The sequence below is a fragment of the Prunus persica genome, chromosome G8, assembly GCF_000346465.2.
Source record: "Prunus persica cultivar Lovell chromosome G8, Prunus_persica_NCBIv2, whole genome shotgun sequence".
In the NCBI taxonomy this organism is placed as follows: domain Eukaryota; kingdom Viridiplantae; phylum Streptophyta; class Magnoliopsida; order Rosales; family Rosaceae; genus Prunus; species Prunus persica.
This window is the reverse complement of record NC_034016.1, coordinates 12,471,974-12,488,701: the sequence shown is the minus strand read 5'-3', so window position 1 is coordinate 12,488,701 and position 16,728 is coordinate 12,471,974. Positions and strand designations below refer to the sequence as shown.

At 33.4% G+C, this 16,728-nt stretch overlaps 1 protein-coding gene across 5 annotated transcripts; it reads right to left on the bottom strand.

The window, feature by feature from the left end:
* On the bottom strand, positions 8,692-16,266 carry LOC18767754 (transcription factor TFIIIB component B'' homolog). 5 transcript variants are annotated; one of them, XM_007201355.2, is made up of 14 exons: positions 15,277-16,266; positions 14,855-14,949; positions 14,394-14,761; positions 14,256-14,322; positions 14,006-14,175; positions 13,861-13,924; positions 13,453-13,781; positions 12,935-13,340; positions 12,758-12,858; positions 12,563-12,606; positions 10,987-11,191; positions 10,331-10,487; positions 9,933-10,024; positions 8,692-9,241 (listed from the first exon to the last, which is right to left on the bottom strand). In XM_007201355.2, the coding sequence occupies exons 2-14, from the start codon at positions 14,898-14,900 to the stop codon at positions 9,095-9,097; spliced, it is 2,196 nt and encodes a 731-aa protein (XP_007201417.2). In that variant the 5' UTR covers positions 14,901-14,949; positions 15,277-16,266; the 3' UTR covers positions 8,692-9,094. The 5 variants fall into 5 exon arrangements, with proteins under 5 accessions (XP_007201417.2, XP_020409365.1, XP_020409362.1 ...); XM_020553776.1 differs by having other exon boundaries at positions 14,006-14,172; XM_020553773.1 differs by having other exon boundaries at positions 14,855-14,926.

Here is a 16,728-nt window from a genome sequence, read left to right as displayed (position 1 = left end):
AAGATCATTTGGAAGCACACCAAAGATCTGAGCCAATCCAACTAACACCTCATTGGTTATTGTATGCGGAGCTTAACCATTGTGAAATGAATCATTTCTACAGATGAGCCTTTACTTAACTCAAATAGTATGAAGTAAATAGAATGACGATCGATAGGTTTTTAATTCAAATATTTATGTAAGGAAAGATAACCATTTTCAATAAATGTCAAAGATCCTACAACTCTTCTTTTGGATATTTTTATTAAACTTTTCAATTATTTAGTTTGTAGATGTTGGGTCTTGAATCTTGATGAAGGGCAGACCAAAAATAGCAATCTTGATCAAGGAAAAGTAGTAATAATGTGTCTCTCCTTCACTATCAATGACCCTCAAGAATCTTATGATATGAGTGCGAATACTAAAAATACAAATAAATAATTATGATTTAAGAGTAAAATGTTTATGATATAATAATATTTTTTATTTATTTAAGAAAGTTTAAAAAATATTGTTAAAAGTAAGGTCTAAAATATCAATAATATCGATGAAATATCAAGGATATTATCAGTTTTTCGGGTCTATGATATTTTGGAACATATCCATACATATATCGTATAATTATCAATAATATCAAGGATAATATCGAAAAATATCTACGTCAATAATTTCTCACACACTTCAACAACATTCAGTCAAAATATCATGATAATATCGAAAATATCGCTATATAGACAACGTCAACTAATTTTGGATCCATATAGGTGACATGTTAACAACTACATGCAAAACTATTTCGGGGATTTATCATTTGATGACTACTTTTCACAATACACTTACTCAACACATAGAGATGATGAAGATAGTAAAAAATTTGAACATTAGAGGAACTCAATGTGGTACTAAGTCACGCATGTATCTTACTATGCAATGTATAAAATGTAAAATATTATAGTAAATCATTATAAATAAATGATTATGGTATGTTTTATCTTTTTTTATTAATTATTACATATATTCTACACTCACAGTGTTTATCAGCTCGCTATATAATCAACTTAAATCAGTTAAATCCATCATGCAAAGCATTTTCTTCCTTTAAAAAAAAAAACTAATAGATAATTGACTAAATAAACATCCTCAAAATTTTTAAGTTTTTCTTACAATTTCAATGATTTTTACTCAATTTTTATCGATATTCATAATTTTTTTTATATTTTTATTAAAATTTTTCGTATTTTTAAACTATCGATATTTTTCAACCAAGTTGATTTAGAGAATCTAAAAGAACTTCACAAATCTTGTCAGACTTAGGCCCCACATTTTGTCACTTTCCTTTTTTGGGTAATTACATTTCATTTTAAATTAATAAACAAACAAAAAACACAAAAAATCATGCCTTCGCATGCAGTGAGAGAAGGGCTAAAAGTTGGCAATACGTAGCTTTTGTGGACCCACCAACGGCGCATGGCCCTTTCAATGTTGGACTCACTTTTGTATTATTTTGTATGATTTATCCTTCATCTTTTCCTCTCATATTACTAATCTTTTTGCGCAGCCACAGAATATTAGCTTGGATGACATTAGGGTTCTAGAAAGATGTTGGGCATTCCTCTGGTAGGGTGTTATTAAGGTGAGTTGTTCACGCGTGTGAGTAACTAAATATAGCACATATATTTTTTCTTTATAAACAAATTATGATTTCTCTCTAAATAAATTAATCTTTTTTTTTTATATTAATAAGTTCTAGTTCAGTGAAAAAGCTTTGATTTGGGCATCAGTAGTCTCATGTTCGAATCCCATAGCACATTAATAGTGTGTGTATGTATGTGTGAGAAACTCGTCTTCCTCTAATAATTTAAACTATCGCTTGTATTATAAAAAAAAACTATTTTTTAATAAATATTTTCAAATAAACACGCATTAAATTATGAGTTTTTTTTTTAGCGAACCATAAATTGTAACTTAAATGGGCATTTATTTTGTCCATGGTACGTAAATATGACTTTTATTAACCTAATCTCATAAGTCAGAAGGAAATACTAAAAAGATAAGAATTCATCATATTGATATCATAATAAAGGAAAGTTTATAACTAAAACTCCTGATCAATTAACAAATTCATTATCCTTAATGCAAAATAACTTCTTTTAATCAATCACTTGAACTACAAGCCTAAAGACAATCCCTTATCGAGCTACAAGCCTCGAGAGGATCCCATTTGTTGATATGCTTACTAATATGTCATCATCTTCAACAAGTTTTTTTGTTAATATTTTAAAAGTAAAAAAGTAATCTTTCATAAATGAAAGAAAGCAGCCTTCAGCATGAAACACGTCCAATTTGTGCATCGAAGGCTGAAGCAGCTACTTTAGTTGTTGGTCATCTCCGCAGAAACCGCTAAGAAAAAACTTGCAAAGTGGGAAAAGTAAATTTCTTTTTATTTTCACTTTTTAATATTCGATTCTTCTCCTTAGAAGGTTGTGTGCGATGGATAAAAGCAATGTCGAAGATACCAAAGAATTTGTCAAAGATGACTTTTAGGACTCGTTTGGCACACCGTATTAGACTTTGAATATGAGTAAATAGTCTATGTCAGGTGTTTGGTGTCAACTTGTATTATTTAATTATCCGACTATTTTATACGGGTTGGACTTTTAATACTCTCCTTACCTGACTAACTAATACAACCCACACACCCCGGTTTAGATAATACACGCTTAATTATATGGCTAGGGAAAAAGAACACGAGTTCTACAAAAAAAATCAGATGCTCTTTTCATCTTCTTCTCCCTAGGGTTGTTCTCTACTATCTTCTCCACATGTTATTTTCTTCACTCTTCTCCAGGTATCCATCGCTCACTTTCTCTCTTTTTTCATACTCTCTCCAATATGCTTTATATATTTCAAATTTTTAGTAGAAATTAGGTTATGAATTTTTTTTTTTGGGTATTTTTTTTAATCGAATGTTTTCTTTGTATGTGATATAGTGATTCGACGTTGTGGGAATATTTAGATTGTTGGTATTAAACAGAGTATTGCCAGTTTTCGTCAAAAAACAAACAACTGTGCTAGTATTGGTAGTTTAGTTGAATACATACATACCTGACGATTAGGAGAGCAAAATTACAAAATTAAAAATGTATGAAACTGAATTCTAGGAACCATTTTTTTTTCTTTGTCAATTGTTATTAGAAAAGCAAAGATGGACTTGTCTATTAATGACCAAATTAAGGCACTACGGCTAATTTTGGAGAAAGCAAATGATAAAAAAAAACATTCCTGACAGTGGATGGTGCTATGAGAAAAGCATTTGTTCTGCTCTTACTTGAGGCGAGGGAGTTGTGATTCTCTTGTTACCTTAATATGTGATCACTTTGAATTATACATTATTTGGTATTGTTTTTATTAACGTATGCGAGTATGTTGGAATTTTTATGAGATACTATAATTATGATAATGGGTTATATGAAAAAAAATCTTGGCAAAAACAATTGAAAAATAAATATTGTCATATGAATCTTACCAAAAAAAATTTGTGTCATTTGAATCTCAATTTCCATTAAAATTATCAAATTTTTTTTTATATTTTTATATTTATAAATAGTCTGATATGATGTTATCTGAAACATCACCAAACACAGTATAACTTAGTTAAATTATTTATCCGAAACAGCACCAAACGCCTTATAATATTATGGCTAAATAGTCAGTACTCTCCGGAATAGATTAATACTATCCGACAGAAATTAGTCAGTACAGTCCGACGTACCAAACGAGCCCTTAGGGTTTATTCTTAATTTCTTATTATGCATGCTTTATTAGCTGTCTAAATTCAATTATATTTCTCTTATTTATTTGTAAGCAAGAGAAGACAAATAAGTAATTTGGACAAACTCTTGCCAGATTGTGGCGGCAATTTCCACAATTTAATTTTTAGTTGAATATGATCTTAAGTTTGACATATATGAATATAATTTTTGGAAAATTTGGTTTATGTCAATAAAATTTTTCATAATTCGGGTTTAGTAAATGAATTTTTATTCTTCAACATAAGTCAATACATATATTTTATTTCGAGAATATTTTAGATATGTCACTTGTGTTGAAGAATATGAAGTCCCACATTAGGAACTTGATTAAATAAAATATAACATATAATGAATGGTTCCATTACTAATATCACTGATACCTTTTGTGATAAAACCTCATACCTACTTAGCTTTGCAAATGGTTAAGTTGAAAACAATATCGGTGTTGTTAGTAGTGGGCCGCTGACCCGTCCATTCCATTAAAAAAAATTATCATGTAGTCGGCATGCGACTTCTTTTCATGGATAATTAGTCTTTTCCAATTAAAATTATAAAAATAAAATTTGCAAACAATAAAAACCTATTAAAACAATCCTTCCCCCGAAAAACCTTCTTTTTGTTTCATAAAAGAAAAGGGGTTAATTTCAATTTAATACTTTGAATTCTCACCCTTAAGGCATGTTTGCTCCTTCACTCTTAATTTTAACAATTATGTACCTTAATATTTTTAATTTGTTGCATTTTGGTTATGTTGTTAACTTCACCGTCAAAATTTTTGTTAATTGCCTACGTGGCAGACCTTCACACCACGACCAACCACACCAAAATTGGTTATGCTAGGGTATGTATACAAGATTGGTTATGCTAAATTTTAGGTATCGTTCATTTACCCGTTTATCGTAGAGGTGGTCACGACCAATCACGTCAAAACCACTACACTAGTGAGTCCTTTGCATGCATTTATATTATTAAGTACGTTTAAGTGATTCAACTCATTTACGGTACACATTTTCGAGGTAGCACACTTCACGCTTGGTTTGGTAATTGCATTCAAAAATCATATATCAAAGTACCTATTGCATTTCCATTCTCAAAATGCAATAGGCGGCCAATAATATGGCAATTTGCATACACTGAACATTGCAAACGCCACAAAATGAGTTGGTAATTAGATTCAAAAATCACATGTCATAGTACCTATTGTATGTCCGTTCCCAAAATGCAAAATGTTGCCAATAACATAGTAGTTTGCTACATTAATTGTAAAAGCCGCCTAACAAATTGATAATTTGATTCAATATCAAATACCTATTGCATTTTCATTCTCAATGCAAAAATTGCCTAACCAATTGGGTAATTGCATTAAAAAACCACATATCAAACTTATTACGCTTTGCCACCTTAACAAATACTACTAGAGGCAAGATGGAACCCACCATGGCTTGAGGAATTTTTGCTCCCCTTTCAGTCAAGCCACTAGACATGAAATTGGTTTTGGCACACACACAGATGGTATCTAAATGCAATTCGAATTCCATAGGAAAATATATATGTACCTCAAGGAAATATGATTACAGAAATGCTTAAATTCTCTACTTTCTAGGATAGATCTACCAATTGATATCCAACAGTAGATTGAACTCCAATTCGTTGCCCACCACCGGAGTTTGAACCAAGAAGCCCAACGCGATTGAAGAAGAGAGAGAAACAGTGGAACAAAGAGCGAAATATACAGAGGAAAGTGTTTCACGTTTTCACATTTCAATTTTTGTTTGTTTATTTTTAAAATTAACCTACACAACCAGTAACTCCACATCCACGCTCGTCTCATCCAATGGCCCATATCTTTTGGCGCATCGATACACCTAGAGTTTGGTAGAATTTTCGCTCCCTAGGAAGGATGATCCACCGTAGTCACTACAGTCAATCTGCGGCTTTATATATTCTTATGGCCAACAGTTGACGTATCAATCTTCGGCCATAAAATCTGTCCAAAATTTTAACAAGAAGCACCTTTAAGTTATGTTTTTGGACTCCTGCTAATGGCGTGTCAGTTCTTTTTTCACTAAAAACCGGTATTCTTGTGTCTTTAGTTTATGTGACAAAAAATGTACAAAAAATTTCAGTTTTCCCCAACATCTCATTATATTTCGACTTAGTATAGCAAATAACCATATATAGTGAACACACAACAAATACTTGAAGCCATTTTCTTGGGTAGGATGAAAACGAATTTCCTTTTCTTCTTTTGATTGCATACCCGGAATCAATTTTGGACGAACTTGTCTTTAAATAAGTGTCAAGTACTATTTTTTTTTTTTTCATCTCAATGCTGCTAAGAAAATATATATTTTATGAATTATACACAATATAAACATGCTACAAAATAAACAGGTATTGTATGAACACCATCCAAACAGCTATATTGTGAAACAAATACAAAATTTTGTTCTATAATACACATCATCTAATTCAATTTTTATATTCCATTGACCTTCAAATCGTATAAATTATTTTTGTTCTTTTCCATATTCCATTGACATGCAATAGCTAAGTCGCTGTTGTCTGTGCCAGAATATTTCACAGGCTGAAGGTCGGCCATAGTTTCCTAATCATAGATCTGCTGTCCTTGTGGATGAAAGTGTCGTCATTAAACACTCTTAGAATTAGAATAATGTTATTGATCATGTACTTGAGGGATACCAGATGAATCCAAGATGACCTAGCTAATACGGCTAAAATTAAACACTGTCGGTTTAGATGGGCATAGTCAACCCGATATTTTAATCATGAATTTTGAGCCTATCCATTTGGCATTAGTGCACTTATATACATTGAAAGGAATGTTAGGCCATTTTCAGGTGAGCAGGGCTATATTTAGCTTCGGGCTACATTTAGTTCTTTAATAACTGATTTTATAAGTAGTAGTGTCAGACTATATTTTAAGCGTCTCCAACAGCAAAGGGCTAAATTTAATATTTTAATAATTTTTAGTATATTATGTAAATTTAATTAAACTACTATTTATATTTTATTTAAAATAGATTTTAAAAGAGAAAAATATTTAGGGATATGATTTTTGACATCCATGTGTCAGCATTCAATTTTTGCAACTATAATAGTTGACAATACATTGTCATGTTCAGCCCAGAGAATAATATCCTTCCCAAGTTATTTTTCAAAGCAACTACTAACTTTCATCAACACAAAATAAAGAAATCCATGAGGAAAAATCAAAATATTTCCTTTATTGAACTAAGAATTTATTTTCCTTTCTCAGGCAATTGAAATTTTGAACCCCTCGGCTCGTCCACCATTTCTCCATTACCAAACAACAAAATAAGTAAATAAATTTGGAAAGGGTTCATATATAAAGCAGAGCGTTCAGTTGTACCTTGCTTGGGGTTTCTTCTTCTTCTTCATGTCCTTTGAGCTTAAAAGAGGTTAGCTTCGCTTTGTTGCCAGTTAAACGTATAGTTGTCTGAAACGGCCAAACCCTGCAAAGTAATCAGCGGAAGTCGTTTTCCTACAAAATTAAAACTATAAAACGACGTTGTATGTTTCCTTTGGCGCACGAAACAAATAGCCATTGCCTTGTGGCAAAGAGAAAGGCGTTGTATCATATCGTATGCATACTTGTAGTGAAACGGACGTCGTCTGGCTCCTTTTCTTTTCTTAAAACGACTCTCATGCAGTACCTGCGCATCGATGATAAATATGACGTTAATTTGTTATTAATTATTAGATAGATGGTTTAAATACTTTATAAATAATTTATGAAAACAAATAAAAAGGATAATAAGTGGAAAATATAGTTTTATAATATTTTAAATGTATAATTGCATGATTATACTTTTAAAATATATTAATATTTAAAGAGTATAGACGCGCAACTATACTTTGTAAACATATATGAATATTTTAAAGGTGTAGCCGCGCAGCTATACTCTGTAAATATATATGAATATTTTAATAGTATAGCCGCGCGGCTGTACTCAAAATACTCTTTAAATATATTTGAGTACAGCCATCCGGCTATACTCTCTAAACATATACAAATATTTTAAAAGTATAGTTGCGAGGCTATACTGCACAAAATGGTAATTAAGCAATATCTTTTCAAACCAAAAAAATAATTTAAGTCATATCTTAGCCTTTTTAAATTATTTTAAATTGTTTTGTGGACTTTGTTTTTTATTTTATTTTTAATACAAAGTTAGTTAGTTTAGTTTAATATTTACAATTAAGTAATATCTTAGTCTTATTTAATTATATTAATTATATTTTATGTTTTAATTGTTCTTTATTTAATAAATAATTATTATTTAAGTATTTTAATTAATTTCATAAATTAATTGATAAATACTAATTAATTATATTTACTTATCTTAAATAATTTTGTGCCTAAAAATTATTTTAAAATTTTGAATATATTTTAAACATAGTTTCAATTATTAAAAAATTATTTTAGTATTCGAAAAATAATTTTGAGCCTCCAAACCCTAAATTCAAGTCTCCAACCTTCCTTAAGGAGCAACGGAAGATATTGTGGCCAACTTCCTTGCATTGCACCAACTGCAGAATTGATGGCCGACTTTGGTGCGGTAATCAGTCCGCATCAGCAAAATTGCCCAAACATAAAACTCACCATTGTCACCTTATCGTTATTACTTATCCATCTCACAAAGTAATTAAAAAATGATGGAAATTAATATGCTATCATTTGTAAAGCATTGAGCTTGCACGCATCATTCACATGTCGTCTTGAAGAGCTCTCATACATGATTGGCAGGAAACATGGATGAACCAAGGAATGAAAAACACTCAATACTTTGGACCAAATTATAATGCTTGCAAGGCCAAATAATTTCCCCATGCATATCTTTACCCCAAAAAAAAAGAAAAAAGATATGAGAGCATTCATTATTAAATATGTTTATCTATTTTGCTATCGAAAACAATATTACAATCGCAGAGGCCTAAAAGCTGATAAGATCAAAATATCGTTAGAAACAGGCATGGTATAGTTTTGTGCCCAGATTTGAGGCTGAGGTATCCATTGTCCCGTCCTGTGCTTACAGTTCATCTGCAACTGTGTTGGCTACTCAATATACTGTATGTGTTTTTATCTCCACATTCTCCATAGTCAAAATGAGAATGATTTCCATGTGTTAGTTTTCCTTGTGTAACACTCTCAATAACAAGATTTGAATCGCCTCCAATTTGTCAGTACGATATCTTCTCGTTGAAAGTCAGTCATGGCTGAAAAAAATATATTAGGGGAAAAAAATACTCGTGACTTGTCATTCCGACCACGTAAATTCTTCGTCATCAATTTCATCAGACTTCAATGGATTCTCAACTTCAGCATCCACAGCTTCTTCTTGAACTTCAGCAACATCAGCTTCCTGATCTTCAGGTTCTTCCAACTCAGTTTTTTTCACTCCCTCCTGAAAGTAATAAGAAGCAGCATAAATTTTTTATTAATAAAAAAGCAACAAAAGAAAAGCTACTACAAGCAATAGAAAGAGATACAAAACATAAATGATTAGAAGTTGTGTAAACAATAAGAGCACAAATTGCACCAATTATCAGTTAAGTGTCTTAACACAAGACTGCAACTGTATGATCCTTTAACTTTCTAAGAGCCCTTAAAAATTAAACTAAGTGTAGATTTTGTGAATCACTAGAGGAACACAAAAGGTTTAGAGCATGTATCCACTTTCTAAAATATTCATGGAGGATGTCCAAGGGCAAAAGAGACATGCCATGCAAATTACATAGTCAATTAGTCATCCAACGGTTGGTCCTCTGAAGAGATTAAAGCCATAAATAAATAAAAAATGGGATCATCTAAGATCAACCAACTTGAAGCTTTTGAAGATAATTTTTTTTCCTTTCATAAAGAGTACAACTCCTAAACCATCGACAATTCCAGTATGCAGATTCTTCTGTGTGATATACTACCTCCTACTGGAGAATAACAAGTACAAGCAATGAAGTTTGTCTATAAAAATGAGTAACTATCTTCGTGGAGATCTAAATATAGACACACAGAAACATAATCTTTCCCAAAAAATACAGCAACAGAACATAAGCATCTCACAGAAGAGAGCCAGAGAAAAGATAGAAAATGCATACATCAGTATCATGAGTTGGTTCTGCTTCCTCCTCCTTGTTTGCCTGAGCAACTTGTTGCAGCCTCTCAATATATGAAGTAAATTGGGAATGATCTGCACGAGAAAATTATTATATTGTACAACTGTATGAAGCTCCATGTGTGGTTTGGGGTGGCATATAAAACAACAATTGTATTGACTTTAAGCATAGATAAATGAACATCAAATTTATTTTATTTGGTTTTTATTTATTAAAATTAAAATCAGGGAAAAAATTTCTACACAAAGTATATACAATTGTCCCTATACTTCATCAAATGGAATTCATATAAGAGTAAAACAGGTGGGCAATTAATGGTCTTGGGTAGGTTCTTAAGGGAAATATTAAAACAGTAAATAAATAATAAATTAAGGACTGACCTGTGGAACAAGTCGAACGACTTAATACGGCTTCATTGATACGTAATGGATTTTGACGTTCTTCCTTCTTGAATTTCAACTTGATTTGATGACGTGTTCGACCGGGAAAATAAAGTTCTTGAATCATGGTAAAATCTGATCCACACTGCTGAATAGCCTAAATCACATGTGAATGTCAAAGGAAATCAGATTTAAATGCCAGCAGATTCTTTCATTAATTAGATACATGTATATGTGGTAGGTTAGCTATAATTAGATACATGTATATGTGGTAGGTGAGCTGTTTTCAGGGGCTGAATATCAACCAGTGTTCTTTCCTAATTAACTTGTATTCTGTCCATATAATGGGCAATTCTTGATGAATAGAGATACATTTTTCAGAAAGACTCTAAATTGTCAGTGAAGACAAATTTAATTTGACCTCTTATACAATTAGTTGCCACTTGTTTGGAAAAGAATAACAGCAACAACCTTCTTAATCAGGAATGAAACAAAGTTTTTAAATCGCAATTAGAGTTCTAAGAAAATCAACTAGTGCCGTTCTGCAAACTGAGACTGATAACTCATCAGCTTTCACCATCAATCACATATATGGTATGTCAAAGTTATTTTCAATTCGAAGCCAGTTAATTGTAGTGAATTTATAGGAACATTACCCCATAGAACAGTTCTGTGTCTTGTTTAGACCATCTTACAGTGGGTGTTTTGTCCATGTACGACTGGTAATTGAGTAAAAAGGAACTCGCATTAACCCGATAGCTTGCTTGATTTTCTTCAGAGTTTCTGTCTTGTTCTGAAGGAAAGGTCTCCTCTTCATTCTCTTCATCATGATTAGCTTCCTTGTGAGAATCATTGTTAGTACTGCAATGAAAGAATAACAAAAATAATAATAAGAAATGTGCATCAATGGACAACATATGACTCCAAGAATGATAGTAAAAACAACCTATTCAAAAACAAGCATGTCAGCCTTTCTGTGTGTACAACAACAATAGCAGCAGTTCTTCAAAAATAACAGGGTTTGCTAAAATTTTAAGTTCTACATTTCATCAAATGTCACATATCAAACATTTTTCAAACTAAACATTGCTAATGCTTACAAGGCCCCCACCCTCCTGTCCTGAAAAGACAACTCAATTATATTCGAGAAATACGTATGTCACATGGTTGTAACCTCAAGTGGGTTCAAGCAAAGTTACCAATCTGTGAAAGCATGCTGACTCAAACGGCCCAATTCACAATCATTCTATTCCATCCATATTAATACCTTCATAATATTTTCAAACAATACATCCTCATGTATGGCCATTTTATACAAGTGACACATACAATAATTTCATACGCATCTTACAACTACTTTATCACTAGCTTTTGACAATGGGTATCGAACGTTCAGAGCTCTTGTCACACAAAATAGAGCAGATTTGTAAGACGAACAGCATGGTGGTTGGGATGTCATATGAGAAGCGCAATGCATTAGAGATCCCAACACACAAGTGTTGTGACACGCACCCTAAAGAAAGCGAGATGCCTACACATCAACCCACAACCATCAACCTTGGCAATTTTTGTTCTAACGTTATTTGTAAATATTTCTGGTTACTGTTTCATTCAATTTACAGTAACTGAGATACATATAAATTATTACTAATATTCAATTTGTAGTTATTTTAAAATTGCTTTAAATCCAGTGCACAGTCAAAGTATCAATACATATCAGGGGATCTGCAAACTTAGAAATTACTATCAAAACAAACACAGGAAAAATACGACATCAACAGTGCTAGTCCTGCAAAAGCGGGATCCTGGAAGTGGTGATCTAGATAAGATCTTAACCTTCAAGAAATGACTGCTTTCAGTCAAAAAAGAAAATTGAGAGATAAAAAGGAAAGAAGAAACAAATGCAGCTGACACTTTCAGCAAACTTATGAATCTAAAAAACATAAAAAGTCCAAACTATATTTATATATCTGTATGCTTCTATGCCTCATGTTTGCCATTCATTTAAACAAGTATAGTACTACCATATAAAGGATCAGAAGAAAGATAAATGCACAAACATAAGAAATTCAAATCAAACATCATCAAGATTACTAGGGACATTATGCTACTATATACACTAGCAAAAAAATTTCCAATTCAAATGTCAATTGTTGCATGAACCATAGTATACAACTTCAACAAGTATAAAAAAAATATAAAGATACGGTTTCTGTATAAGAATTCAAGTACCTTTCATCGGGGACTGGAGTTGTCATTTTTCTTGCCTCTTTAATCTACACGATATAGGGACAAAGCAAAAAAGCAATGTCAATGTTGGAAAAAAAAAAAAATTATAGATAGAGCCATAAAAAGGTTATTAAGTGAAACAGCATCATAGTTCCTCATCCAAAAATTTAACCAGAAAAACTAGAAAAATAGAAATACCGCTAACAGCTCCCTATGCTCTGCTAGACGAATGAGATTCTTTAGAGACAAACTTTGATGGTCAATTTCATCCTCTGGGATTTCAAGCAAAGACTTGTCCACTGCAAAGGGTAAGAAAATTAAAATGACATACAAATTTCGAGTCTCATAATGTTATATACCCAGAAATTCATTTACCATGTCTTTTGGTTCTACGAGTTGAATGGGAAAACCTTTTGGGAGGGTCTTTCGTTGATTTATCAGGTGCTTCCTTGGCTCTTTTACGTTTTTTTACTGGTTCTTCTTTTCCAGATTCAGGTTCCTTGGACTTTCTTGGTGCTCTTTTCCTCTGTGATGTCTTATGCTCCCTATATTCATTATCATTATTCTCGTCTTCATTAACATTTGATCCACTAGAAGGTTCAGCAGTGAAGCTGTCTTCATTAGCCTCATGCACTAGCTCTTCAACTTCTTGACGAGGTAACCGCTTCCTCAACTTCCTGGATGATGTCCCACCTTCAGCCTCCTCACTGGCTGCAAAAGATTTGTGCTTCTGAGAATGATTTGATGCAGTAGAACCTTTTCTATTTCTACTCTTATGACCCTGTGCAATCCAATAAACAAATACAAACCGGTGTTCCAACACAATTAAACACTGAATTATATTTTAAGCCCCAATACGACATGCATGGAAATTTTAAGTTGAAAAAAGTGACCTCTTTTCCAAGTGTCCCCCCAACATCTTCTGAACGCACAGCATCCCCAAAAATGGCGCCATCCAAGTGGGTAGTTTCTGCAATGTATTCTGTATTCACTAGGGGATCAGAGGTTGGATGTGGGGTACTAGAATCACCAAACCTTGGAGATGGGTGATCAAGAACATGTCCAGGTGGGAAGGCAGGAAGTGAGCTCTCATTCATGTCAGTTTCAGAAGGCACTAACACAGCTTGTGAAAGCATACACTCAACTTCAGCGGGAGGGATGTGCAAATGCTCCTTTCCTTTTTTCACTTTGAGCTTGGGTTGAAATTTTCCAACACGTTGTCCTAAATCAACCCAGACTCATTGAACTACGCAACAAACAATACAGTAGCAAAGGAAAAAGTCAAGTGATGGTGCGCATACCAGACAAAATGGTAGCATCAGACACAACATCTAGAACTTCAAATTCTGAGAAAGCCCCATCTACCTGACATTGATCATAAAATGCCCAATTAATCAAAATTAATAATTGAACAAGAATCATTTCTGTGACAGTACAAGTCTTCACCTTTGTTTCTAACTGCACTTCATCCGGTTTGTTAGAAACAGAAACTTCTCTGCAGGACACGGGATCTTGGGTTGTACAACAATCAGAAAAAGTTTGAGCTTCTGCAACATCACAAACCATGAACGCTGAAGACTCAGCAGAAACATGGGGCTTACTGGCAGCACTCTCTGCTGAAAGAATAAGTGTCAACAGACAGTACTAGTCAATGTTTCTACAGTTTTTATAAAAAATTGTATTTTGCATTAGTCACCTGTACCCCTGGTAGTTTGACTTAGAAAACCATCAAGACATTCCAACCCAGAGAATATGTCTGCATTCTGGAAAAATCAGAAGTTATCAACATGAAATGGAAAACTAAGAAACCAGGAAATAGGTATTTGTTTCTTACCTCCCCTGCTGCTGTTCCAACAGAAGCTGCAACCTCCGGTTGAGGAGCAGCTGTTGCAGCTGACTCGCAAGGTTTCGTGTCCTTGTTGCCATCAGACGATGCAACATTTGTACATAAATTCTCATTGTTTTTTGCTGGCTCTATGTTCCCAAGAATCTCTGATGTGGCCAAGGACGAACCTACAGGATCTGTTACTTTAACATCTCCAACATCAATGGATTTAACAGATGGAACAGTATCTGAGACAGTGGGAGATAATGTGGCAGGTTTTTCCGTCCTGTCATTAGGAAGAGCAGAAGTAGCTGCTGTAGATGCTACCTTGCTTGGCCGGGGCTTTGCCTTGGGTCGAAATCGGCCGCCAGGACGAGCTGCAAACGAAAATAGAAATCAGTTATCCATCTCTTGAGCCAAATAAAAATAGAAAATATGAAAAGTTCTTCAAGTTCTAAGTGCAGACTTACCAGGGGCATTAGAAGGGTCAAGGAAAATATCATCCAAATCCTCCATGTTGATTTTAACTTCAACAACCGTTTCTACATATATTGGGCAGAAGCGTCTTCAAATAAGGCAAACAGGAAAACAAACAAAAATCACATTGAGTTCCAAGCATACAAAGCACTCTGTTTGCAGTCCAAAGTCACATTAAAATTGCCCTACTAAGTGAATTATATCAGAATTTGTTTTCTTTTTGGGGTTTCTGAATTTGACTGAAACTCTCTAAAACAACGTTCAAATGATTCTCCTAGACAATATTATTAGCACCTTCAACTGAGCAAATACAACCTGAGCATTTAACCATGAACCCATATATAAATCTTCCATCCAATAATATATTTACAATCATGTACTTTGAAGAGAAACTGATAAGTTGAAAAGGAGTTACCTCTGCTAAGTGTTCTGCATCACCATTACTAGGGTTTCAGAGAGAAACAGGGAGAGAGGTGGGAGGACGAGCCAACCGCTAAACGTATTCTTAGAATTTAAATGTAAAATAATTGCAAATAGCGCGTGATAGACGGGATGGTGGTGGTCGTGCGTTTCTTAGGATAAGGAGGAGCTCGCTCGGGTTCGAAACTCGCATTTGGCACAATTCGTCAAATTTGGGTAGGCCCTTTACTTAGTAATTAAGAAAAGATGGCATGGGCATTTTAGTAGTTTCATCACTCAAATTTAATTCAAAGTAAAAAAAAAACCTTTAAAAAAAATTAAAACCCACTCATCCATTTTTTTATTTTTTTTTCAGAGAAAATAATATTGAATCCAGAAAACAAACTAGCAAAAAGAAAAAAAAATCCGAAATTAGAAATGGAAAAATGATAGCAAGCCAATGTAGAGGGAGAGAGAGGAACAAAGAAATTCCAAGCGTACCTATGAAGCTGTATAGCGTCGTGTTCTTCAGTGGCTCTTGAAGCAGTGTATGCAAAACCGGATCCGAACCCCACCTGACCAGTTCACCCGCTTCGGCGTTGGCACATCAACGTCGTCGACCCCTTCGCTTCTCTTTCCACCGGAGCCTGCTCTCTACGGTTACCGTAGAGAGAGAGAGAGAGAGAGAGAGAGAGAGAAGGAAGAGAAATTTGAGCACCGTCGATGGCTGAAGAAGCGCTCCTTTCTTTTCAGAGTGGGTTTTGTGGGTTGGGGCGGGGAATTCCGTTGGGTTTAGGGTTTTTCCGGGGAATGGGGATTGGATTGGAGAGAAACTCTCAGGAATAGCAATTTTTGCTATTTCCGCCAATTACGCAATGACATATCGGATAACTTTTTCACATCATTGTATTATTGGCCAGAATAACAAAATAGTATTATCCTTATTTCATATAAGTTTTTTTCCAAGGGAGTTGATAGGTTGGAGCAATGGGATTGAGGGCATGCATGGCGTGGGCTGGGTTTTAAATTTTATTATAACTTGAGTTAAATAGAGTTTTTATCGCTCTGCTTGAATCAAATATGAAACTTCATACACCAGATTATTTGTTTATATTGTAAATTAAAAAGAATTATTATAAATTCAAACAAATTAAAAAGAATTATTATAAATTTTAGAGCAATGGCGGGAAAGTGAGATCTATCAAAATTTGTCAACATAACCAGATTATTTCAATCAGCTCTAAAGATTGTTTTCTTTTTTTAAAGGTCAGCAAGTCTGTTCCTTTTCCTGCTGAATATGCACTTCCTTTTCCTCGGTTTAGGTTTTACAGGAATCGTTTTATGGTAAGTGTGTCATATATGGACTATAGATGTAGACTTTCATATTAGCCACCTGATGTATTTGAAATAGTGTCTTCACTTAAGTTTAATAAAATGATCTTGTGGCTAATATAAAGATTCGCATAAG

What these genes read in the sequence shown, in the direction of transcription:
- LOC18767754 (XM_007201355.2), bottom strand. Translation starts at nt 14,900, where the DNA reads ATGGAGGATTTGGATGATATTTTCCTTGACCCTTCTAATGCCCCTG. An exon ending in TTGGAACAGCAGCAGGGGAG is followed by an intron (nt 14,323 to 14,393) that starts GTAAGAAACAAA and finishes TGATTTTTCCAG; the next exon opens with AATGCAGACATATTCTCTGG. An exon ending in TCGTAGAACCAAAAGACATG is followed by an intron (nt 12,859 to 12,934) that starts GTAAATGAATTT and finishes TACCCTTTGCAG; the next exon opens with TGGACAAGTCTTTGCTTGAA.